This window comes from Miniopterus natalensis, chromosome 8 (assembly GCF_054644295.1).
Source record: "Miniopterus natalensis isolate mMinNat1 chromosome 8, mMinNat1.hap1, whole genome shotgun sequence".
NCBI classification, from domain to species: Eukaryota; Metazoa; Chordata; class Mammalia; order Chiroptera; family Miniopteridae; genus Miniopterus; species Miniopterus natalensis.
Window position 1 is genome coordinate 63,923,735 of NC_142088.1, and position 27,788 is coordinate 63,951,522.

The window sequence follows — 27,788 nt, forward strand, 5'->3', positions numbered from 1 at the left end:
TATGTGAATAACAATAATCATGAAGTTTTGCAGAGTATCCTGCCACTGCTGCATATTAGTTTAGTAAAAGAATAGAAATAAGTATATGCCACAGAAGAAAGTATTTTATGAAATTGTAGGGAACATGTGTGCTGTTGGTTACATGGATGATATGTGATGCACACCAAGGGCCTCAAGTTACTCTAAATAGCTTAGCAAACTCAGTTATCTAGATGTCGTGGTGAAGGGCAAGGAAGGAGGTAAAAATGAGACTTCTAGGGAATCTCTAGACTTTATCAAAATAGTGAGTTAATCAGATTGATTGCCCTGGATAAAAGTCATTTTACTAACTTCTGAGGACTTTCTTCAGTTTACTCATCTCTACACATATCATGTCCTTTAAGAACAATAAGAGCAACGATGCTCTGCATATGTTGAGTACAATATAAATGTTTTTGGAATGATTTAGTTTTGAATTGTGTGTTACTCATGATTCCCCAAAGAAATAGAACCAGTAGGATGGGGAGAGAGATTTGTTATAAGGAATTGGCTCATACAAGTATGGACACTGACAAGTCCCAAGTTGTGCAGTCAGCTGGAACCTCAGGAGCACCAGAGGTGTAGCTCCGCTCTGAATTCTGGTAGACTTGAGACCCAGGAAGAGTCAGTGTCTCAGTTTGAGTCTGAAGGCAGGGAAAAAACAAATAAACAAACAAACAAAAACAATTAAACAAAGACCCAGTTCAAGTCAGGAAGACTTTCTCTTACTTACAGGAAGGTAGGCCTTTTTGTTTTATCTGGCCTTCAACTGAGTAGGTGACGGCCCTCACTTTAGGAAGGGTGGCATGCTTTAACTTAGTCTACCAATTCAAATGTTAACCCCATCTAAGATGCTCTCACAGACACACCCAGAATAATGCTTGACCAAATACCTGGGCACTCTGTTGCCTAGTAAAGTTGATGCATGAAATTAACCATTACAAATTACTAAATATTTTATGTATTTTTTTATCAGTTATAATGATTGTCTCTGGGGGGAGGCAAAAGGAGCAATAGGTGTAATGATGAAGACTTCAACTTACCTGTAAATTCTCATTTCTTTTGAAGAAGAAAAAAATGTGGATAAGGGATTTTTAAAATCTGATTTAATAAGTAGTAATATTTGAGAAATATTAAAAAATAAGTAAAAAGTGAAAAATCTACCCATAATGCCACTATTTGACAATAAACTAGTAAAACAATTTGATGTGATTATATACATATATATATAATTTTTTCTACCACTATAACAATACATGTTATTATTTTTTCTACCACTAAGAACATAATGACAGGTAACACTCACTGAATTTTAAGATAGGATGTTGCATTTTGTAATAAATTTTTATTATTTTCATTAGTTCTTACACTAATTGTATAAGGAATATGATATTACTATTTCATTTTATGATTTAGAATTTAGACTCAGGGTTAATAACTTTTTTAAGTCTACCTAATTAGTAAGAGAACTATTGGGAATTTAGTCCACAAGTCATTTTATTTTGGAGACTGAACTCTTAATTATTTGTACTTTATAAATTTGGGATCATACTACATTGCAATTTATTTTGTCTTTTATTTTTACCTATTATGAGCATAAACTTATTACCATGTAGCTAAATATTATTTGTAAACTTAATTTTTTTTTTCATTTTTTTTATTTTTACTTTTAAAATTTATCTTTATTGTTGAGAGTATTACAGGTATCCCATTTTTCCCCACAATTGATCCTCTCCACTTCGCTCCCACTCCCTTCCAAGGCCTTCACTCCATTATTATCTGTGTCCATGGGTTATGCATATAACTTCTTTGGTTAACCTCTTCCCACCCTCCACCCCCTTTCCCTTTTTCCTCTGAAATATGATCGTCTATTGCATGTGTCAGTGTCTCTAGATCTATTTAGTTCATCAGATTCTTTTGTTCATTAGCTTCTTAAAGAAGACCCTTCAACTTTTCCTGTAGTGCTGGTCTGGTGGTGATGAACTCCTTTAGCTTTTCCTTCTCTGAGAAGCTCTTTATCTGACCTTCAATTCTAAATGATAGCTTTTCTGGGTAGAGCAATCTTGGTTGTAGTTCCATGTTTTTCATCACTTTGAATATTTCTTGCCACTCCCTTCTGGCCTGCAAGGTTTCTGTTGAGAAATCAGCTGACAGTCATATGGGTGCTCCCTTGTAGGTAACTAATTGCTTTTCTCTTGCTGCTTTTAAGATTCTCTCTTTGTCTTTAACCTTTGGCATTTTAATTATGATGTGTCTTGCTGTGGACCTCTTTGGGTTCCTCTTGTTTGGGACCCTCTGTGCTTCCTGGACTTGTAAGTTGATTTCTTTCCCCAGGTAGGGGAAGTTTTCTGTAATTATTTTTTCAAATAGGTTTTCAATTTCTTGGTCTCTTTCTTCCCCTTCTGGCACCCCAATAATATGAATGTTGGGCCTCTTGAAGTTGTCCCAGAGGCTCCTTATACTATTTTCATATTTCTGGATTCTTTTTTCTTTTTGCTCTTCTGGTTGGGTGTTTTTTGTTTCTTCATGTTCCAAATTGCTGATTTGATTCTCAGCATCCTCTACTCTACTGTTGATTCCATGTAAATTATTCTTCATTTCAGTTCGTGTAGCCTTCATTTCAAATTGGTACTTTATTATGGTATCAATTTTCTCAGTTATTTCCCTAACAGTCTGCTTAAACATCCTTATAACCAAAATTCTGAACTCTGTATCTGTTAGCTTGCTTGGATCTATTTCATTTAGTTCCTCTTCTAGAGATTTCTTCTGTTCCTTCCTTTGTGACATGTTTCTTTGCCTCCACATTTTGGCTGCTTCCAGGTGTTTGTTTCTATTTATTAGGTAGAGCTGCTATGTCTCCTGGAATTTGTAGAGTGGCTTTGTGTAGTAGGTGTCCTGTGGGGTCCAGTGGCTCAACCTCCCCAGTCACCTGAGCTGGGCCTTCTAGGTGCTCCCCTGTGTGTGCTGTGTGCACTGTCCTGTTGTAGTTGAGCCTTGGTTGCTGTTGGCACCCCTGGGAGAAACTGACCTCCAGGCCAATCAGCTGTGAGGACCAGCTGCAACTACTGCCAAAGAGCTGCTGTGCTGGAGACACCCCTATGGAGCAGGATTTACTTCAGTGGAGCTTTGGTGTTCACCAAGTGCACCCCTTGAGTGTCACTTGTGGATGTAGTAGGGCTGTAATCTAGCGTGGTCGAGTCTGAGCACCAGGTGCACTGTCTCTGAGGCCTCCTGGAAGGTGCCAGTGCCTTGCTCAGAGCCACCCAGCATGAGCTACTCAGCAAACCGTAGTTGGCTGCTACTTGTGCTGGGCTTGGAGGTGCCCAGGAGAGGCCAAGCTATGAGCCACTGCAGGCTGCCGCTGGTGCCAGGCCTGGGGCCACTTGTCAAGTTGTATGGGGCCCGCTGCTGCTTGTTTGAGAGATTTTAGGAAATTCCTAAGCATGAGGCTGGAGAGGCCACTTGCACAGAAAAGCCCCTGGAAATGGCCTGGATGAGCTGCAGGTGGGGAGGGGCAGGGCCTCCGGGAATCACGGGGCGGGGCCAAAGGTGAGAGTCAGGTGCTGGCGACTCAAACATGGCGCCCGCCTGCCGGCTGTGTGCGGGGAGGACTCGCCACAGGAGCCATGGCCTCTGCCAGCCCTTCTGCCTGGAGGAAGCCGCCCCTCCAGCTCTCGCCCGGATTCCAGGCAGGTTAGTTCCTCCCCGAGTGTCCCGGGTCCTTTCAGGCTGCTGCCCGGCGCTGGGCTCAGAGGGCGCGTCCGAGTGAGTCCCTGCCGGGCCCTTAGGAGGAGCTGCTGGGGCTCCCGCAGCCTCCGAGACCCTCAGTGACAGTCCCCGCTGGTTTCACAGCCCGGAGCTGTGGGGACGTCTCTTCCCGGCCCTGGAGCCCTGGGCTGGGGGCCTGCTGTGGGGCTGGGACCCCTCCCTCCGCCGGGAAACCTCCACCGCCGAGATTCCCTCCGAAGTTTAAACGGCGGCACCGGGTGTGGGCCCGCGGCCGCGTCTCCGCGATTCAGCCCCGATCCTCCCGCGTCTCCCCCTCCTCCCGGTCTCGGTGCTTCTTCAGCTCCCTGGTTGGGGGGCTTCTGTGCAGCCGGATCTCAGGAGGCTCTGAGTGACGGTGGTTCTGTATTTTAGTTGTCATTTTGATGTGGTTTCAGGAGGCGGCGGGTACAGCCGTTACCTACGCCGCCATCTTGTTGATACTCTTGTAAACTTAATTTTTAATGACAGATATTTACACCATCTATCTTTTTTTCCTACTTGATGCTTGGTATTATTTCTGATTCATTATTATGGGCCATTTGCATGTTTCTTTACTGTTTATGATTCCTTCTGTATTTTACCATGCACTCCATGATCAATTTATTATATCTTCTTTAAGTATTTGAAATACATAATACCACCAGTTTTAAAACCTATTACTATTACTTTTAGTTGTAAATATTTGAGATGAAGACTTTAGCTTCCTTTACATTATTCTCTTCATTTTCCTCAATTTCAGTCCTTATTATGATTTAGGATTTCTGACAATGAATATTATTTTGAATTACCAAACAGTAAGTCTCTTTATAAAAACAAATTGGCATTCATAGTCAGTTTATTGATCAATTTTAAAACAAATTTTTTTAGGCCTGGATCAGTGCCTCTCTAGGTGTATTTGTGAGTACTCAAACTTTTAGTTCCCCATTGTTTATTTGTTAATTTTCACTATTGTGTAGGACAGATTTAGTATATATTGACGTGACTTCTTCAAGAAGAGTATAAAGAGTGTACACTGTGGGGTTCTTGTGTTTTCTGAACATGTCTCTTTGCCTTTACATGTGAATAGCCATTGCTCTGTATATGAATTCTACGTTAAACAAAAATTTTTTCAAAATTCTAGAAGTATTTTTAAGTTCTATTTTGGGAATAATATATTCACAGCACAAACCTTTCTGGGCAAGGATTTTTTTCCATTATTAGTAGTAGTTTTGAAAATTGCCTGTAAGATACTTACAGAAAATAATTCCCTGAGGTATACTTTTTTGAGTCACCAAATGGTTTTCCTTCCTTTGTTTTGTGGTATTATTTACAATTCTTACTTTGTTCTTGTTTATTTATTATCAGAAGAGATCTTATTTAGATCCATAATTTGTTAATAGACAGGGATTAAACATTGCTTTGAACAACATAAAGTCTGTTCAGTTGCCCTGCTAGGCTAAATTTCATCTTAATTATTCAGACAAATATTAGAGTTTATGCATACATTTCTTAGTCGAATTTTTTTGTTTGTACTTTAGAGTCATATGAAAAATTTTTTCCTGGTATAAAATGAGATTGTTAGCTATCCCAGCTGAGTGATTCTGACATTCTGAACTGATAAATTGCACACACGCACTAACATTTATGAACCCCTATCGCGTTTCATCTTGCCTTTGCATTACCCTCAGACTTCCTCTCAAGGATGAAAGGTAACCTCATAAATACCTCCTTTCTTCATAGGCCCGGACACTACAGCCAGTGCTGCAGCAGCAAAGGGTCCCTCTTTCTACCTAAGAATATACAGGCATATTAAATTCCTAGTGGTATAACTTAGAGAGGCTTCTGATTGAAATTTTAAATCTAGTCCTATTGGTTTTGCAAAAAAGTCAAAATTCCCTTGAGATAATGTCAGTAGAGTGATCAAGAGGCTGAATTCTCAGGGTCTTGTGAGATGTTACTCTGCACCTTTGATTTCATTGTGGAAGTTGGAGAAAGAGTATATACATCAGGTACTAATATCTAGATGACTTTTTAAGCTTGAAATTTTCTAATTATTTCTTTAATTTTAACTGTATAAATCATAATTACCTGGATCATTGGCCTCCATATTATATTTCTTTCATTTTTATGCCCCATTAAAAACATATGGATTTCTTATGGGTTAGCATATCTATACCTATATCAATTTTTATATAGAAACTATGTTGATCACTGGTTATTTCTGTATATATAACCCCAATGCAATCAAAGGGGTAAGAAAGACTAACAAGTATAGACATTAAACAGTGTTAAGTTGTTACATTAAACAATGTTAAATTAACAAAAACAGGTGAGTTATTACTTAAGAAATTGTTGCATTTGGCTGCTAAAAATTCTATTACCTTTAATATGGCATGCAACATTTTTAAGTTTCTTTCAAATGAAATAGGAAAAGTCAAGAGAAACAATATAGTAAATAATTTCTTGCAAAGAACTCAAAATGTTTTTATATAAGCTATTCCAGTTTCTATTCATTTAATGGTAAAGGTTTTTAAAGTATATGTTAGTCTTATTTTTCAGATGAGGAAATTAAAGTGTAAAAGGACTATAAATAGAGTTCATGGTTACAGAATATAATGCCTAACAATTATCATCAGTGTATCACTAACCTCTTGTTAATGTTGATTCTTCTGGGTTTCTGATTTAGCTCAGGCTAGTTTATAGTTTTATGAACTAGCTTCAGCTGGATTAAGTCTGTAATCTGAGCAAACAAGCAAAACAAAAATACATATTGCATCCATTGAGATATGATCATCTTGGTTTCAGTCATTTTCTTTAAATTGACATCCAGTGAACAAAAACCCATTGGCAGATAGGCCAGAATTAAACACCATTGGCTGTTTCTCAATGAACTTTCAACATAAGGCTATGCCAGGAGAGGCATTCACCCAGCAGAAAAACATTGGCCTGCTACATGGTTGATTAAGGATGAATTCTAATGCCATGCCTGGAAGGCATCACGAATGAGAGTAGGCTATATTCTTTGTCTTTGTGAATTTTGTGCATCATGCTCAAATTCTCTCACAATTAGAACTGAGGTCAGGTGTAGCATAGTAACTTGGAACTTACTGCCCTGGAGAAGCATATGTAAGGTCAGTTGATCAAGTGAGTTTTTTATTTACCTTGACACCTTTGTGGGGAAGATCACAACATACAAAGTTAATAAATGAGCACACGGATAATTTCAAAAAAAGTAAATTAAGCTTTTAAAAAATGATTGTTACTATTTTTTAAAATAGCAAGATAATTTTGTCTAGAGTAATGAGACTCATTCTTTAAATGCCTCTTTAGTGGCCTAAAAGAACAGAGAACTTTCCAACATATCTTACTCTCGATAAGGCAACTTAAGCATTTCAAAAATATTGGTCATCCAAGGATGGCATTGCACAATTATGTGTCCGTGGTACTCTGTGACCTTCTTCCCCTTCTGGAACACCAGATATATTCCTCTGTCAAAAGCAGTGCTCCACTAGGGCTGGGCCATTTATCTGTTCAGCTGTGACAGGCCTTATGCTCTAAGATATATGCAATCTAATGTGTAGTAAAAAGTTTAAGGCAGTAAAAAGTTTAGAAGCCCCATCTAGATGAATATTTATGGCCTTCTCTGCATAGGAACTCACAAAAGATTATGTACCACTTAAGCTGGCTGCTCGGAAGACCACTCTATCTAATAAAAGGTCATCCCACGATGATCTAAAGGAGAAAATTCAAAACCAATAGCAGCATTTTTTATACTGCTTTCCTGTATTAGCAAGATTATATAAAGGCATCCCAACAAAGTACAATTTCAATTTTTCTTTCAGGGTCTTCTCTCTTACTGCTCAAATAAAGGGATCGTTAGAAACTCTGTAGTTCCCGAATGTAAAAACAATGAAATTAAACAAATAAAGATGTTCTAATGTGAGAATTATAGGGACAAGAGGAGAATATATTTTTTTAAATTTTATGTACTGGGACTAATGCTTTAGACTAAGTTATTGTAATTCTGATAACAGTCAGCAGCAAAACATCAATTGAGAGAGGAGACAAGAATTAGTTTAGAAAACATTAACACACTGGGGTTGGAAGGAGGAAAAGCAAAGTTAGAAACATAGGCACTTGCCCATGGGCACCACAAGCTTATTAAACCAATGTCAGGAACATATGTACTAAGTCCAATTGCTTAGCTGAAATCTAAATCTGAGATGATTCAAAACTAAAATTTAAGAAATTTAGTAGTTTCTTCCTTTACTTCATTAGGATGTGGACATTAACTCCAGCAATCACTCTCCCAGTTTTTTAGGTTTTGTTTTTTGTTTTAAATAAATCTTTATCTAAAGTATTACAGATGTCCCCCTTTTTCCCCCCATTGACCCCCTCCATCCCACTCCCGCCCCTGCCCTGCCCCAGGCCTTCACCTCACTCTTGTCTGTATCCATGGGTTATGCATATATGCATGTAAATTCTTTGGTTAATCTCTCCCCCCATTCCCTCTGAGATTCACCTACCAGTTTTTAACCAAAGAAGATTAATTCTAGAATTTGTATTTACCTTTGTAATGTACTGAAACACCATATGGAGGCCTGATTTTAATTCTCTAATAGCAGGGCTCATAGGATGTATGAGAACGTGTAGTTACGTGCCAGGCATATCATGATTCATGTAATTTTATTTTTTATTTTTATTAAATTAGAGGATTACTTATTACTTCATCAATTTTCTTACTGGTGAGATTATGTTGTAATATTTTTACTAGAAATAACCCTGGCAGTAGAATTGCGGGTTTTACATCAGTTTTCGAATTCACATTACAAAGCACAACTCTGAAGGAAAGTCTGCAATTCTAACAGTTGTTAATATACTGAAAGCAATTTATGGCTGTGCCCAAACACTCAAGCACTATATAGGGTCAGTCATATTAAGTGTTAGAACAAAGTGGCATACGTGGAGCTTTTCCTTTAGGTTCCATGTTTGGTCATGGAGGGAAATTTACCGCTCTTTTCTTTTTATCTACATATTGATCTTTTCCCCTTAAATTAAACTAACTTTACATTCTTGGGTGATGGGCCATTTGAAGTGGTACTGTTTTCCTGAAGTATTGATACAGTCCCCAAAGACAGACTCTTTCACTGTAATAATGGCTGTGGTATAGAATTGTCAATCTCTGTTAATTCTGATGTCAGGTAACAAATATTTTGGAACATGTACTTGTGCCTGGTTCTGTTCTAGACATTGTTCTGTTCTGTGTGTGACATTGTCCTTCCTACACTTAAGAATCTCAAGGGAAATATTAGATGTGTAAAAATCATTTATAAAATAACTTCTTTGCAAGGTATAAGAATACAAATCTTATTTTTATAAGTGATGTTGGCTCTCTTATGTGGTGCCAAATATACTTGCTTTATAATATTACTGACTCTCACAAAAGTTGGTCATCAGCTGGGCTGCTGTGACAGATGACACTGCCACCCAACTCCACACAGTTAGGTCAGAGCTGGGGAAAAGACTATGTTTCTCCCCACACCAAATGTCTAAGGAACTTTCATTCAGTTCTAAATAAAAAGAAGAAAATTACTTTCATCATGTTTTTCTCATATTCATAAGTTATAGTACTACATCTGTATGGGGACGCTTTTTTTTTTCTTTATTTATATTTTATTTTTATTTCTTTTTTAATTGAATTTATTGGGGGGACATTGGTTAATAAAACTATACAGGTTTCAAGTATACACATCTATAACATATCATCTGTACACTGCATGTATAAGCTGCCATTTTACCCATGTGATCACCAATCACCTTAAATACTTTCTTGATAATGGACATCATTAGCTCAAAAATAACCTGTCTCTTATAATTATGAATCTGAACAAACTTGATAGTCAGCACCGATATCATGATTTTTCTGTGACATAACTACTGATCACATCTGGAAGACTTGGCTTAGGGCTAGAATAAACCAATGATGCCATATGTTCGGGGAGAATGGAAATCAGAACCTAGTATCTAAAAATAAAAATTATTTACTATTATGTCAAGAATTATGGCCCGACTGGGCGTGGCTCAGTGGTTGAGCGTCGACCTAGGATCCAGGCGATCGGGGTTCGAGTCCCGGTCAGGGCACATGCCCGGGTTGTGGGCTCGATCCCCAGTCGGGGGCGTGCAGGAGGCAGCCGATCAATGACTTTCTCATTATTGATGTTTCTGTCTTTCTCTCTCCTTCTCCTTTCCTCTCTCTGAAATCAATAAAGATATTAAAAAAAAAAAAAAAAAGAATTATGAAGGGTCTGAGATTTTACTCTATTTGCAAGCTAACATGTTAGCCAGCCAGAGTTTCATAAATTCTAACAGAAGACACACATTTTCTGGATCAGATACAGAGGATTTTATTAGCCATGACACAGCAGGCAGCTTAAGTTTAATGTTCACTTTGTTTCTTCCGGTCCCATCCCACCCCCAAATCATATGGGGGCAATGCACAGGCAGGCACAGCTGGATGCTGAACACACAGTGAGTTTTTATCGCCACTGAAGAGCTTCAGAGTCTGCTAGGAAAATCTGCCCAAGCTTTGTCCTGAAGGGAGACATCATCTTTACTATCTTGGTCGAGAAAAAACTTGCTGTCTGCTCTAGAAGGAGGAACTCTCTCCATCTTCCAAGTCTGTTAGCTATATAAGCATCCCAGAAAAAAAATTCCAGAGTAAAATCTTACTCAAGACAAGTAGAAACACCATGGAAAAATGTCTTTCACCCAACAAATTAAAGGGCTTAGGAGAATTGCAGACAAACTTTAACAATGTCAAATATATTTGTATATGTTTCATTATATTTGTTGTTACAGATATAAGTAATGCATAACTGCTGTTACAGTTATATTGATCTATATTTATGATGTTGGTATAAATCAATATAAAAAACAGTGAATATAAAAAGATAACATTAGCTCAAGATGTTAGCTCTACTCATTCTCAAGCAATTGTTCACAGCTTGTTATGAAAAATGAAAATGAAACTTTAGACACCTTCATTATCTATATTTGAAAACTGCTATCTTTGTATTACTTAACATCATTTTAAAATAACCAACTACCAGGCCAGGTGTGGCTCAGTGGTTGAGCATCGACCTAGGATCCAGAAGACTGCAGTTCAATTCCCGGTCAGGGCACATGCCCGGGTTGTGGGCTCCATCTCTCATTGTTGATGTTTCTATCTCTCTCTCCCTCCCGCTTCCTCTCTCTGAAATCAATAAAGATATATATATATTTTTAAAATAATAAATCAAATAAGATAACCATCTATTTACATATATTTGAAACCATGTTTAAAACAACCTTGGAAAATCTGCGTATTTGCATTAATTCCATATGATCTAAATAGCACTTGAGAAACTTTTGAACTGTAAGTAGACTTAAAGACTTTATGCCTTGATTGATTATGTTAAATAACATCTAGTTTTAAATATCAAATTTCTCAGGTAGTTTGTCTTTCCCTAGACATTTTACTCTTCTTTAATGAAATGTAATTATTCAGAAGCAATTACAGTTTCACTCTTGTATACGGATATCTTTGATGTGGATTGGGTTATTGTTCAAATAGCTACATAAAAGCCAAGCTTTTAAATTGGTGGGCTTGTTATCAGAAGAGAACTGATAGTTTCTTGGGTTTTTCAATCCTTAAGATATGAAACAACAGAATTGACTTATTTTTTTGAAGTCAGCTATAGAGAGAGTAGAGAAAATCTTAAAGCTGAGCTTAAATGGGAGAGGAAGCTGATTATATCTCAAATCAGCTCTCTTGTCTACCTGGAATTAAAAAGAAACAGACTGAGAGACTCCTAGGCTTAATAATTATGGAGAAGAAATTCATCAAACTACTATTCGTTACGTGCCCAGCTTTAAACTGAGCTCCCATGGATTCAGGAGAAGAAACTATACCACCCTCAAAGATCTTAGGGTCTAGCTGAGCACACTTGAAACTCAAAGTAGGGAAAATGTGTTTGCTGTGAGTGATAAATTATAGAGATTTTGAGAGACAAGCTTGATCCTGGAGATGAGGAGACATATCCCAGAACCCACTTTCACTTTGTCCTGATTCCCACCCACCCCCAGCTGCTGCCATAAAAAGGCACAGTGGGGTTGAATAGGAGACCCAGTGACCTTCCCTTTTTGTGTTACATTGTTGTCATTTCCTTTTTGTGTTACATATAACACAAAATTTGTTATTGTCAAGTGTCATCACAGAAGTGACATCACTAGAGGCATTGCTGCTACAGCATTTGGTTATTGAAAAAGATTAGGGTTAAACCAGAAGGAAAAATCATTCAGCTCCTACATACAGCACCTGCTGTTTGAGGAGAGGGCAGGAGAAACATAGGATTATCTTTGTTCTAATTGAATATTTCACTTACCATACTAATTATTTTGTACCCTTAAGGCCTTAAATAGGAGTCTGCCTTTATAAGGCAGTTGGTTTTTTTGGTGTGTGTTTTTCTCGCCCCACAAACCCACGTGCTTATGCCTGGCTGCATCTCTCTGAAGCAGATTCTCTGCAGTTACCGTTCGAGAGTCACAGTCCCTCTTCTGTACTTTGCAGCAGGGAAAACACAAAGATGAAGACAGTGCTAACATAATGTGTTTTGGAAATGCCACATCTTTTTTCTCTCTCTATATATATCTTATTACTGAAGTGTATATAGGTTTTGTGACAGTTCATAAGTCCAAACCAGTTATCCAAAATAAACTTTAAAGCCATTAGAACTGGAAAGGAAAGATCAGTTGTGTGTTTCCAATGACTAAACCAGCGTTTAGCAATTCAAAACCTTTTCAGTCTGCAAAACAAAAATCATTTACTGTAACCATTGCCACATGCTCCCCTCTCTCTCCAGGCTCTCCTGAATCCACTCAGTGGGAACAGAATAGAAACACTTTCAATTTGTGAATAAATCCGCATTAACTGAACTCCTAATATTTGATTAAAGGACATGGAATATATGGAGAAAAACACTGCATAGAATTCAAATATATAATGAGATTGTTTTGATTAACTTAATACTTTCTTGACTACTTAATTAGACCTGAGTTTTTCTCCCACCTACAGACCACCAAAGTCTACAGTTATCAATGCTGTGTGCTCTTGCCTGCCACTGCACTTTCATTAATTTTTGGCATATTTTTCTGTAAGATGGAGGTAGTGAAATTATTTGCCAGGTATACTTTATAGGTTGTCATGATGATCAGTTGAGATTATAAATGAAAGCCCTCTAAAAAGTAAAACTGCAAACTCAACATAAACATAATGTGACGTATTGTTATTGTTGTTGTTGTTTCTCTGGTGAGAGTTGCTTAAAACAAATCTTTAAAATTTTTAGTAGAATAATTATTGTCAGAAAAACTTAAAATTTTCTCATTTCCAGAGATTGGTGTCACTGCAGTGCTAACATGTTTTCATATTTTCCATAAAATAAAATGAATCAGTATTTAGCTATTATAAAATTTTAATGAACTGACTAGAGTGCGTATTGTTCATAGACCTTGGAATTTTTTTTAACCTAGTTAACCCAGGAGAAGTGTTACCTCACGTATGTAAAGCTGGAGAATTCCGTTGCAAAAACAGACACTGTATCCAGGCTCGGTGGAAATGTGATGGCGATGATGACTGTCTGGACGGAAGCGATGAAGATTCAGAAAATTGCTGTATGTACTCCTCTAATATTAAGTCTCCCTGGCTCTTTGAGTGTGTGAACTATGAAAGGAGCTTGTGAAAATCTAAAAATATCTTTGATTCCAACTGAACTGTTCTTTGTTGTCATGTTTTTCTCTGTCATCTTTTTGCATAGAGATTAGACCTTAGGTTGCCCCCTTTGTATAATTTGAAGGCCCTGGTTTTTTCACACTTCCCCAACTTTAATATTATCGTTTTGGTTGCTCCAGAAGGCCTCTCCTTTCCTATTTGTGCTTCCAGCACCACCACACCATTGTCAGGATGTTGCTATAGGAGACCCCTTCAGGTCTCTGAATTTAAAGATGTGGAAAATCAATTTAAACTCCCTCAAGAAAGAGTTACTGGTACAGAAGGTCACGATCCACTCCGTTGCCCCTTGGCAACGAAGCCTTGGAGAAGATCCAAGGAGACAGACATGGGTTTGGAGAATGTTATTACCTAACTTGACTGGCTCAGTGCACGGTAGGAAACACATACGGGGCACTCGAATAGACAGGAAAGGTTTGATTTTTCTCCCGTTTGACTCAGTTTTAGTTATTTATCATTCGCTGCAATAGAAATAGCTTCATGTTTTTGTAGGAATGATGAAATGCCCCACAGACATGAAAGGAAACACTCTGAGAAGCACATTAAGTAATGTTTTAAGAATATACTTGATTGCAGTCACTACCTGGATGGTTTTGAGAGATATAAAATATTTTATATGAAGAGAGAGAGGTCTGTGCTGGACATATGTATCTTTTCTCTCTTCATATGACTTAGATACATAAGAAACATTAGAAAATAATGTTTCTTTCAGGTAAAGACATTTCCAGGTTAAAGTGGCTGAACTAATTGTGGATTAATTGGCAATTTTCCATTTTTATTTTTAAATCAAGAATATAAAAAGAAAATTTTAAAGATCTGTTGTTGGGGTAGGTGCAGGGCAGAAGGGTTCAATGGGAAAAGGGGGGACCTCTGTAATATTTTCAACAATAAATTTTAGAAAAAGAATGAACAAAGTTGGTCTGGGCATTTATATCATGAAACTATCTGTGCTTTGGTACAAAACCTCAAGAATATGGACTTTAAAAATATTTTTGAATTATATATTAATGCATAATACATAAATTGTCATTAATATCTAAATACAGCACTACTTTCTTTTAATTTCCAAACATGGGCTCTAACTGCAACATTATGCTCTTCTTATTTTCAAACCCATTCATGTCTATACTGTAAAGTGTGAACCTACAAATAAAATGTTAAATACTAATTCATACAATTGGCCAAGAGTTTTGGAGTGAAAGGAGCATTTTTATATAAGAGTAAAGGGTGTGTTTTTTTCCTACCTTTTTAACACAAATGATATATTATTAATTGATTAAATTGTCTCATTTCTTCTATCTCACTGTTTATTCTTTTATTATTATTATTTTGTATCTTCACCCAAGGATATTCTTTCCATTGCTTTTCAGAGAGAATAGAAGGGAGAGAGAGATTGATGTGAGAGAGACACATTGATTGGTTTCCTCCTGCACCTGCCCCCGGGGCATAGAACCTGCAATTGAGGTATGTGCCCTTGGCCACAATCGAACCCTGGACCCTTCAGTCCTTGGGCCAACACTCTAGCCACTGAGCCAAACTGGCCGGGGCTATTCATGGTTTTAATAAATGCTTCTTATATATCAGCTCCCTAAGCAGTCAGTGCCTGTGCAGAACACAAATATTTCATCCCAGTATTCATGTGTTAGTCCTTTAGTTCCATGCTTCTATTTATGAGATTGTTCTTTTCACCAACTCACAAAGAAACTTGTTTCCTTTGTGAATATACAGAGGCATTATATTTGTACCATTAACTGTAGCATTAAAATTTCTTGTCAGTATTTTTTTTTTCTTATATTTCATCAATCAGGCCCATCAATCATGGGCTTTTCTAAATTCTTCTAATTCACTCATGGTCCATATTCAATTCTATCAATATATCCGCTCTCTTTTACCTCCTAAATAATTAATATTTCATTTTTACCTCCTCTCAGTCTTCACTGACTAAATTAGGCACCTATCTTAGATTAATTCAGCAAGTGCCCTGCTATTATTCCTACCAGAATTTCTCCTTAACCAAAGCCCAGTTTCCATACTACTTCCAGAGTGACATTTACACACTGAAATCTAATCTTCATTGACTCACATATAAGGAGCTTTATGTTATGTCCTGGCTTTACATTTTTAGCTTTAAATGTCTTTCATGCATCCACTTAACCTCTTCACCCTTATCAAGAAGAACTACAAGTAGATCTCTAAAAAAATGTTATTTTATCTCCTCTGTGACATCGCGCTCTGTTTCTAGCAATGGAATTCACCATAGTTTCCATCACTTCCATAGAGAAGTCTTTTTGAACACCAAAGTAATCTTCTCAATAGAGCTCCAAGTTAAATATCTCCTGTGTATACCTTTCTTGTGGTAGTTTCCACAGCTCCTTGCAATTACTTGCTTACTTATATGATGCATTTAATTGATGAATTTTTTTCATGAGGAGACACATTAGGTTGTATCATCTTTTTGAGTCTAGCACAGCATCTAGCACATGGATGAATAAGTGACTAAATAAATGGGGCAACGAAAAACGAAACATCTTGGCCACCTTCCATCACCGTGGTGTCATTTCTAAACATTTCAGCTATTCTGAGCAGCATTATATATCTGGGGTTTCATGGTTAATATTCTAGAAGTATGTAGTTCGTTTCAGAGGATTAGTTTAGATTTTAAGTACTTATAAGCTTTGACCTTGAATTCCCAACTCCAAATCATAAAGCTATGCAATATATTTATCCCTTCTTTTTGAGCTCTGATTTACATCGCTGATGAAAATTGAAAAGGTCATTGAAACGCTTCAACGAAATGCTCACCCCTAATCTTGGTACTTTAAGATGTTGACCCTTTAATATATTGGATGACTTAAATTCTCATAAGTAGCTATTCTTGCCAAAGTCCCTGAAGTGAATAGAAAATGTTAATATGCTCAAATACCAGACAACATAAAGCTTTTCCACCTTTTTAAAAAATATACATGAATAGAAAGCGTCTAAAAAGTGATAAAATCACTTTATCGCCAAAGCTACTTTAAAGAAAAAGTGCTTTTTAGAAACTGACTGAAAAGGCATGCATTTGCTATGCAACACATAACAAAACAGCTATTTTTCAAATTCTAAGTAAAACTGATGTCAAAATTTATTTTTATTACACAGCAGTGCAACTACTGGGCTTTAAAAAAATTACTTCAAAAAGAATGTTGAAGTTTTAAAACAAATACTGAAGAGCATGCCAATTCAGCTAGGAATTTAGCCTCCAGAATGCAGGAAAAGTAATCAAATAAGGTTAACTTTAAGTTGGCCTCCTGTTGTGCTTAGATATTGGAGGTTTAATCCTCAGCTGTGCACAGCTTCCCATGTGAGGATTGGTCTTGTCCTCAGTATATTTTCTGTTTGCATATTTGTTTGTACTAGGGGAGAAAAACTCATAGTGATCTTTTTTGTTATTAAAATTACACAGGACTTCACATTTAGCCAATTCTGGGTCCCAAGTGATGCTTTTTTTTTTTTCTGTATTTTACTTCTAGTCTTAAGAAACATTGGACAAAGCATAACAAAAATAAGCTTATTTAATATTTCAAGAATACTTGAGTGAATGTGTGGTTTTTAAAAGAAAAGTATTTTTGATATATATGATTAAATTATTTGATACATATTTGTTATATTTCACATTAAAATTTGAGGTCAATTTTAAATGTTTTGGGTAAAAAAAATTCTGAAATTGAGTCACCTGTTGTGTTAGGGGATAGAAAAACAAAGTTAGTGATACAGTTGGTTTTAGTGAAGACATGAAAAATAAATATATTTACTTTTATATGAGATTTAATTACTTGATGTTTTCTATAAAATTATTACATTTTAATAGAGCTTAGGATATTAATAGTTTTGATGAATATGAGACACTGAGTGATAGAAGTTATGACACTTTTTGAACTCTAATATTATAGTTACTGTAACTTTTCCATAACTCTAACCTACTCTAGTCATAATTTTATCCAATTTTATATCACTAAACTTTCTTCTCCTCTCTACCTCCTACCCCAGTCGATCATAGCTGTCCTGATGATCAATTTAAATGCAAGAATAATCGCTGTATCCCCAAGCGATGGCTTTGTGATGGAGCTAATGACTGTGGGAGCAATGAAGATGAATCCAATCAAACTTGTGCAGGTAAAGATTTGCTTGGATATGTACATAAATCTCCTTCAAAGTTAGTCTCCATAAAAATACAAGTCAATGCTTTGAGCTAAAGTGAACTTTCCTGGTGCTGGTGATCTGATTATTGGAGTAGTAAATGAATTCAATATTTGATTCCACAAAACCTAGAATACATATTATCTTTTACTTAATCTCTGGGCATGACCCTGCTTTCCAAAGTAATTTGGCGCTTTCTCTATCCATATGGGTTGACTGGCGATACACCATGAGGACAAGACTTGTACCTGCTAAATCTTAGTTGGCCATGGAGATGGAGGTTTGTTAGCATGCTGTGATGTAGGCCACTCACATGGAGACTTTTTTTTACATTGAAAAAATAAGTTAAGTATTTTATTTAGTCTGCTGTAGAATTCCTCTGTGAATAGTTTTCTGTTCCTGGAACACTATTTATGTGGGGTAGGATTTTTTTCCCCCATGAAGTCCCACCACAACTAAGCCTATTTATATTTCTATATAATATATCCAGTTGTAATAAATCTTTGAGACCCTAGCCAAAGTCTTGTTGATTGGGAATAGGCAGTTTGTGGTACAAGTTACAACAAAGTGCCAGAGAGGTCATTATTAGTCAGATAAATGTTGAAAAATGATACTAACAGCAGCCTAGTGATTCTCTCTAAATTATGAAAAAGCAGTGGTGTACTTGATGCCTCATATTGATATGATCATTAAAAACTGGCTTTTCAATCGTTACACAGCAACATCAAAACATATTGACCACCTCACCTTCTCCCTTTGCCAAAATAAGCATGACTAAATAATAACTATAACGTATTAGTGAATACTCTTGAGGAACCATATAAAGAAAAGACCCGGAGGTCAAGAAGCCTGGTTTGAACTCTTGAGTTTTTCATTTGTTTGTATTTGTTTTGAAAGACTTTTACTTCTCTGCACTTCAATTTACACATGTATTTCTCTCAGTTCTATAAGAATATAAACTAATAAGAAATTGTTTCCAAAGAGCTTTTTACCATGAATTAAATAACAAAACAAAATAAAATAATAATATCTGATTATTTTCAAGATATTTTGTGTGTCTCATTCCACTGTTTTACAAAAGACATTCCAATAGAATAATGACCTCTAGAGACCATGTGGTCCTAGGCCCCAACCACGTCCCTTCATTTCATAGATGAAGGCATGAGAGAAGGGACTTGACTTAACTTACATCATTAGTAAAAGTTTAGGGGAAAAGCAACCCAGGAAGCATTTCTCCAAGGCCATTGTTTACTTTATCAAACTATATAATCCTGATATTTACTAGAATTTTAGGTATGTTCAATTTAATTTGGCCAGATTATCTTTACAGTGTGATTATAATTTACAGTGAAATATTTTTCTGAGCTAGTGCAATTATTATTCTTTTAAGGTTGAGGTTCCAATCAGAGACTATGCTTTGTTACATCCTAAACAGGTAGATCTGCTTTCACCTTAAAATAAAAGCATTGTTGACCCTATTTATAATACCATGTCTTCTTTATTTCTATTAGATTTTAAAATCTGCTTGTCTCTGAATGATTTTTAAAGTAGTATTTTGGATTGACTAGCTACTTATAGAAGTAAAAGTGAAAATGCTATGTATAAGAGCAAATACAACCATCAATCCTAATTAACAAGATTTCTAAGACTTTCCAGGCCTGCAGTCCACAAGGGAATAGCATACAACTTGCTGACACTTAGACTGCCACTTTAAGTTATGGCTATACTTTAGGTGCTAGGTATTCTTGTTAGTATATTTATAACAGGTATTCAATTTCTTGAATTAAAAGAGAAAAATAAATATGCCTTTTAGTTTTGAAAAGTAAGTATGTTGTCATGTTACTATGTATTTCCATTTTGTTTTACTAAAATAAACAAGTAGGTCACATAGCTCATCATATTGGGAAAAGATGGTAAATTCAATAGATAATTTCCCTGGCTGGGTCATTCCTACACAGCTCTCGGTATAGGTATATACATGGACATGAATCCTAGATAAAAGATTTCCCATAGGGGGATTATTTTGCAGTTGAATCTACTGTACTGTAGCCTTTAGCATTGTGACTACTTAATATCTAAAGGAAAATCCTTTTCTACAAGAAGCTAATTTTCTGTTTTGTTCTTTTGGGATTTCTCTTGCATGAATCTAGTAATTCAATAAATATTTACCATGGCACTGGAGTAGGAAGAGACAAAATACACAATGCTTTTCCTTAAGAACCTAGGAGTGAAAATAGGGAGAGTGATGTGTAAACAGGTTCTTCTAATGCAGTATTCACAGTGCTAAGTTGAACCACATGAGAGCACATAAGACCGACTAATTTATTCCTTGGCTATCTTGGAAGGCTTCCTGAAGGAGGTGATGTCCAAATTAAGCTTTTAAAAAGAGCAATTCTTTTAAAATCCTATTTAAGGCCTAGCCAGCATTCTCAGTGGTTAGGACATCCGCCCACAGACTGAAGGGTCCCGGGTTTCATTCCAAGGTCAAGGGCATGTACCTCGGTTGCAGGCTGGATCCTCAGCCCTAGTCGGGGTACATGCAGGAGGCAACCAGTTGATGAGTCTCTCTCACATCGATGTTTCTGTCTCTTTCCCGTCGATGTTTCTCTCTCTCCCCTTCCACTCTCTCTGAAAAACCAATGGAAAAAATATCCTGGGGTGAGGGATAAAAAAAATTTTAAAAATAAAAAATTTAACAAGCATAAGCATAATGCCTAAAAAGCAATTCAAGCCACTTAATTAGGAAAAATAAGTAATTTGATAAAACCAAGCATTGGCAAGATTGTGGGAATAAAAGAAACTGTCATCTGTTCTTGGTGATTTTCCACATTGGAAAGCAGTTTAGCTAAATCAAATAAAAATGGAGATGTGTAGGCATTCAAGGCTGTAATTCCAGTTTTAGGCTTATAGTCTAATACCTATGCACAAGGAAACAAGAATCAGAATCCCATTGCCCCAATGCTGGCAACACTGACAATAATAAAATAACTCAAATGCTTATTAACAAGAGAATGTATAGATATACTGTGTTATATTCACATAATGGAATGATATTCATAATTTAAATGAATGGACTATAACTCAAATATCCATGATAATAAATTTCAAAAACAACTTTAAACAAAAAATGTGTTGCTGAATATGAACAATTTAATACCATTTCTATGAAGTATAAAAGTGCAAAACAGTTCTATATGTGTTTGTTTATTTATTTATAACTTGGGAAGAATAGTATTAAAAGTATGTCAGGAAATGAAAAAGAAAGATTAAGGATAATCATTACGTCCAGGAAGAAAGACAGAGATTGGGTATGATTGGAAAGGATTACATGGAGGACTTCAAATGTAGCTATAATACCTGTATTTTTCTCAAATAAAATTAAAATCTGTAGCAAATATAGAAAAATGCATTAGGATTTGACATAGCTATATGATGGCAAACAGGTGTTATTAATATTATTCCATAAACTTTTTCAGGCGATATAAAAATATTTTGCGAGAAAAAAACAGATTGAGCAGCATAGATTGGCGAGGAAGCAGTGACACAGGGTGGAGGGGTGGAGGCCGGAACCGGCAGATGCCCAGCGGGCAGGAAAGAGCCAGCGGTCAGAGTCTTGATAGTTACTCTCCTCCCTCAACCCCCAAAACAGCTTTGCCTCCTTATGAGGGAGATCCAGAGGCCAAAGGTGAGAAGCAGTTAGATTTGAAATTCTGTTTTTCCTTGTAGTAACTGGAACGATTCTTGGATTCAAGCCTAGGCCATGTCAGGCTTGCATTTTCCCACAGCACACAACTCTGCTTCAATTATATAATATCTGTTCTTCTTACAGCCCCCGCAGAGTGTGAATCAATTAAAACTAGGCAGATGTAGTTACACTAAGAAAATCTGACATATTAAAAAATCAGACTTTGTTTTACAAGATAGAGTGCATTTTGATATAACAGGTTTTGTTTAAAAAGAATGATGTGGTTAAGGTGCAGCGAAGGTAAAGATTCAGAAAGATGTGTTAAGCTCTGTCCTGCTCCTCAATGCCCCTTTGCCTTGCGGGATTTATCATGGCCACATGGCTGCCTAGGAAGCATAATTAGTGATGAGAAAAATTCACATTGCGACAATGAATTTCTGGTTCTCTGCTAGATGAACAATTCCACTGAGGAGGTGTAAATTTCCTCTTCATTAGAGCTGCATTTGCTACAGAATTAGAGTCCTCTGGGGCAGCCCTGCTAATCTCACCTCCAAACTAACTTAGATCTGATGGGAGCAAGGACTGAAAAAGTGAGGGTTGTGTCTTCTTGTTACAGACCAAGTGATTAGAAAGGGCTAATTTAGTCAATGTGATTATATCATAGGCAGACAGTAGTTGTAGATTTATGCACTGAAACATCTTTCTTGTCTGAAAATCAGTTCAATTTTCTCAGTAAACTAAGCAGCTCATTTTCTCTGAGATGAAAACAGACAATGAATTAATATATTTTCAGGGAATACTATCCCTCAGTGATAAGCCACTAAATAGTCTCTGCAGTAATAGTTTATAACAGTTTTTCAAGCTTCAGCATTAATGAGGTGACACAAAGTTTTCAGCTCGATCACATTGTGAGATAGGCTCTCAGGACTTCTTTCTCATCACCAGAGCTTCCCTAACGAAAGAAAACAGTCTGAGGAAAGTTGGCCAGAATGAAACCTGAAGGACCAGGAGAGAATACAGGGGCATAAGAACATCAAATAAAGGAACAGTGTATTAGAAAATTTAATGTATTCTTACTATGGGTCAAGTAGAGTTTAATGGAGATAAAAATCTGTGATAATATATTTTTCTTTAAAACAAGAAACACTGAAGAAATGGAATAGGTAGGGTATTAAGGAGGAAAAGAGAAATGTAGGAAAGAAAAGTGGAGAGAGCAAGGGGAAAGTGGTAGGGAAGGAGCGAGGAAGAAAGGAACAAAGGGAGAGAAGGAGGGAGGGAGGGGAACAAGGGAAGGAAAGAGGAAAGAGGGAAGAGAAGAACTGGGGAAAAAAAGCTCTCATTAAATTTCTCTTAAGACTTAAAAGTTAAAAAGTATTTACCGAAACCTGTGAAACATTGCAGAGACAGGTAAAAAACTTATTAATCTTTTTCATGCCTCTATACCCTTCCATTACCACCAAGTAAACCAATGAAACGTCTCACATCTTCCTTCTCTAGGCTAGTACAAATATATACATATTTTTTCAAGTGACATAGTTTTATTAAAGTTACCTAGGGACTTTGTTGATTTAATGAAAATGTTAGAATAATTTAACAGAAGATCTGCAGAATTAGCCAAATGAGATGACGTAGAAATATTTAATCCTACTTGAAATTCAACATTGCAAACTTTAGAAGCATACATGTTTGTTGGGATGCTAAAAATATATTGATAACAGACCTGCCGGGTGTGGCTCAGCAGTTGAACATCAACCTAGGACCCGGGAGATCATGGTTCGATTCCCAGTCAGGGCACATGCCCGGGTTGAGGGCTCCATCCCCAGCCAGGGGTGTGCAGGAGGCAGCTGATCAATGAGGACTCTCTCATCATTGATGTTTCAACTCTCTCTCTCCCTCTCCCTTCCTCTCTCTGAAATCAATAAAGATATATTTTTTAAAATAATAAAAATATAAATATATTGATACAAAACAATCAATATATAAAAAGGGAAAAATATGATGTCACATAAAATATTTTGACTCAGGACCCTTACCCACATAAGCAAAGCAAAATATATTGTAATATATTTTCCCAGTATTCCTAAGTATAAACACAGAATAGAAGTGACATATACAATCTAGTACATCAAATAAAGGCAGTCATTTTTTTAAATTATGTTTTTATTGATTTTTAGAGAGAAAGGAAAGCAGTGGGAGAGAGAAACAGCGATAAAAGAGAAACATCGATCATTGGCTGCCTCCTGCACATGACCCTACTGGGGACGGAGCCAAAACCCTGGCATGTGCTCTCACCGGGAATCGAACTGGCAGCGTTCTGGTGCATGGAACAGTGCTCAACCAACTGAGCCGCACTGGCCAGGGCAAGCCAGTAATTTTTTTATTTGTTTTTCTCAAGTAATCTTTTAAGTATTCAATAACAAAGGATATACTTCTGTAGATTGCAAGTATACTTTACTTAAAAGGAAATAGTGTATAAATTTTAAGAAATTATTTTAAATGACCTCTGAAAACCAGATTTATGGAAACACATTTTAGTGTGTTTGGATGACTTGGCTTTGAACCATTCTACCTTATACCAATAATTAGTACCCAAGTTCACAGTGTGTTTTGAAGCAAAAGAAACACATTCTATGATTCTCAAGCCAGGAAATATGAGGCAATGTACATATAACCTAAATAATGTTCTGCTCTCATAGACACAAAAGCTCATACCCTAAGTGTTCCTCATCTGTCCTGTCTTCATCTAACCCAAATACTACTTAGTCTAAGTACGCTATTCTCAAGATTTCACTCTCCTTTCTCTGGTCTAATAAAAAGAAAGTGTGACCCTGGCCTGCGTGCCTTAGTTGGTTGGGCATGTGAACTTTAGAGAAGAAAAGCAAGCTGGCATTGTCATAAATTAAATTAAAATTTACTTTAAATATATTTATATATATATATATATATATATATTTTATATCCTCACCCAGGGATGTCTTTCTATTGCTTTTCAGAGAGAGTGGAAGGGAGAGACAGAGAGAGAGAGAAACATCGATGTGAGACACATCTATTGTTTGCCTCTTGCACTTGCCCTGACGGGGGCTGGGGACTGAGCCTGCAACTGAGGCACATGCCCTTGGCTGGAATCAAACCTGGGACCCTTCAGTCCAACGTTCTGACCACTGAGAAAAACCAGCTAGGGCACAAAATATTTTATCCAATAGAGTAATATAATATCTGATATGTAAAAGAGATATTGAGTGATTTCTTTTATCTTTAATGTTGTTTAAAAGGTGTTTAAATTTATTCTCTGTAAATTAATTGATCATCATAGCCAGAACATGCCAGGTCGACCAGTTTTCTTGTGGAAATGGGCGCTGCATTCCCAGGGCATGGCTGTGCGACAGGGAAGATGACTGTGGTGACCAGACAGATGAAATGGCATCTTGTGGTAAGTGTGAGTGAACCATGGTGTTAGTGGAGACTGGGTCAGATAGATCGTATCAGTATTATCTCTCCTAAAAGGCTAGTCAATTCTTTATAAATGTAAGTGAGCAAAGGCTTTTGGGCCTATGTGTGTTTTTTCATGATAACTTCAGAATATATCCTACTCACGGGGCAGTACCATTTCCTCGGCTAAAGTAAATGGATCCAAATATAGCAGATTTGATTAGGAAGTGGTTATTATAAAGCAAACATGACATTATCTAATGATAATTATTAATCTTTCGTCAATATGATTAAAATTTTCAAACTGAGTATCTCACTGAGTGACATGTAGAGAAAATGAGGAAGACACCTTTCCTGTTAGCATGCAGATGTTATATTCTTGGAGCAACAAACAATATAGGCTGGGGTTACAAAGCTGGTAAGCCATATGTTTCATCCCTATATATCTATGATGCTGAAGGACAAATTATTAGTTTAAGAAATTTTGCTAATGGTAGAATTCCTAGTCTCTTTCCTTTGATCCTTCTAGTTTTGAAAACAATAAATATCAGCATAATTTCTGATCATTTGGCACAGTAGTGTATAGTGAAGTATGGTAAGAGAATGAACCAGATTTTCTTAGATGTCTGCTTCATTTCGGGCATAGCTATGGATTTTTAAAATAACTATGGTGAAACATGTATTGCACATGCTTAGGACACTTATTAAAAATAACTCAATTGAGTATACATTTTTAATAGTTTAACCTCATAATACTTTTAACAGTTTGAAACAGGGTTTTTTTTTGTTTTTGTTTTTGTTTTTTAAATATATCTTTATTGATTTCAGAGAGAGGAAAGGAGAGGGAGAGAGAGAGATAGAATCATCAATGATGAGAGAGTCACTGATCAGCTGCCGCCTGCATGCCCCCGACTGGGAATCGAGCCCACAACCCGGGCATGTGCCCTCATGGGGAATCGAACCCCAGTCGCTGTATCCTAGGCCAATGCTCAATTGCTGAGCCATGCCCGGCCAGGCTGAAACAGGGTTTTTTTAACATCACAATTTAAATGGCTTTATTTAGGGAATGCATTCTCTTTTTTAACTATATCTTTTAATTAAAAATAGTCTTATATGAGACTATTAAGTCCTTCTAGACATTTGGCTTTATAACATCTGAATAATTATATACATTAAGTAGTAGAATTTGACATTGTTTATTTTTTTATTTTTGGCTTTTATTAATCTTTTAGTTTTAACTTTTTTTTTTAATTGGTGAAAGTATTACAGATGTCCCCTTTTTTCCTCATTGACCCCTTCACCCCACACCAGCCCCCCACCCAAGTCCTTCACCAAACTATTGTCTGTGTCCATGGGTTATGCATATATACATATAAATTCTTTGGTTAATCTCTTCCCACCCCCCCCCCACCTATCCCTACCTTCCCTCTGAGATTCATCAGTCTGTTCCATGCTTCAGTGTCACTAAATCTATTTTGTTCATCAGTTTATTATGTTCTTTAGATTCCACATATAAGTGAGATCATGTGATATTTGTCTTCCTCTTCCTGGTTTATTAGCATAATATTCCCCTGGTCCCTCCATGCTGTCCTAAATGGTGTGAGATCCTTCTTCTTTACAGCTGCGTAGTATTCCATGGTGTAAATGTCCCACAGCTTTTCTATCCATTCATCTACTGATGGGCACTTGGACTGTTTCCAGATCTTAGCTATTGTGAATTGCGCTGCTATGAACATCGGGGTGCATATATTCTTTCTGATTAGTATTTCAGGTTTCTTAAGATATATTCCTAGAAGTGGAATCACTGTGTCAAAAGGCAGCTTCATTTTTAATATTTTGAGGAAACTCCATACTGTTTTCCATAGTGGCTGCACCAGTCTGCATTCCCACCAGCAGTGTACCGGGGCTCCCCTTTCTCCACACCCTCACCAGCACAAGTCGTTTGTTGATTTGTTGGTGGTGCCATTCTGACAGGTGATACCTGAAGCCACACAACTCAGTCTTCTCATGCATGACTCTAGCACCCTCTGAGCTGCCATCTTTCTGCTAGAGGCCAGGATGAGTGCCTGTGAGCGAGATTTTGTGCATTGGCTCTTTAAGAGGGATGGCTGGTTTTTTTTACCAGCCTTTTGTTAACACCTAGATTCAAGGAGTCCACTGATTTTCACAGCCAGATACTATGCAGGCCTCTCTTCCTGGCACTGGTGCTCCCAGCTAGGAATCCTGGCATGAGGTTGAGACCCCTCACTCTACAGGGGACACTTCTGCAGCTGAGATATCCCTCCCGATTCTCAATCACCACATGTGGGCGTGGAGCCGGTTTTGACTTTCTGTCCCTCCTACCAGTCTCAGTGTGGCTTCTTCTGTATATCCTTAGATATAGGACTTCTGTTCAGCTAGTCTGCAGGTGGTTATCCAGGTTTATTGTTCTATAATTTAGCTGTAATTTTGATGTGGTCATGGGATGAGGTGAGGGTAGCTTCCTACTGTTCCACCATCTTTAAAATTCAATTGTACAATTTTCATGTAGAATTTCCAAAGCCTGGCCAACAAAGGGGGTTGAACAGTATTTCCTCTCTCCTTTCCAAATCCATTCGAATCATGTGGTCCAAAAAATAGCTTGGTCTGCTTCTAGGTGGCTCTGTTTTCTTAGGAAAACTTTACTTCCTTCCTGTTCTCAGCATCTCCATCCAGGATATACCAGAAAGGTAATGAATAACCTCAAAATATTAAATACAGAAAAACCCTGGAATCAGACTCATAATTCAGATAAGAAATGCCATAAAAACAATATAAAGTAAGAAAATAAATAATGAACTTGTTAGAGAACTTTGATTAGGTATTTGATCTGTCTTATTTTTAGTAATAAATCTAGAATAAGACCTTTTTCTTTATTTTAATGATTTT

General features: G+C 36.8%; 1 protein-coding gene across 1 annotated transcript in view; it reads left to right on the forward strand.

The window, feature by feature from the left end:
• Positions 1–27,788, forward strand: part of LRP1B (LDL receptor related protein 1B) — a 1,257,096-nt gene that overhangs the window by 624,706 nt on the left and 604,602 nt on the right. The window contains exons 15-17 of the mRNA XM_087819400.1: positions 13,333–13,473; positions 17,618–17,743; positions 24,766–24,882. Of these exons, the coding sequence (XP_087675526.1) occupies positions 13,333–13,473; positions 17,618–17,743; positions 24,766–24,882 (384 nt within the window). The remainder of the gene's footprint in view (positions 1–13,332; positions 13,474–17,617; positions 17,744–24,765; positions 24,883–27,788) is intronic.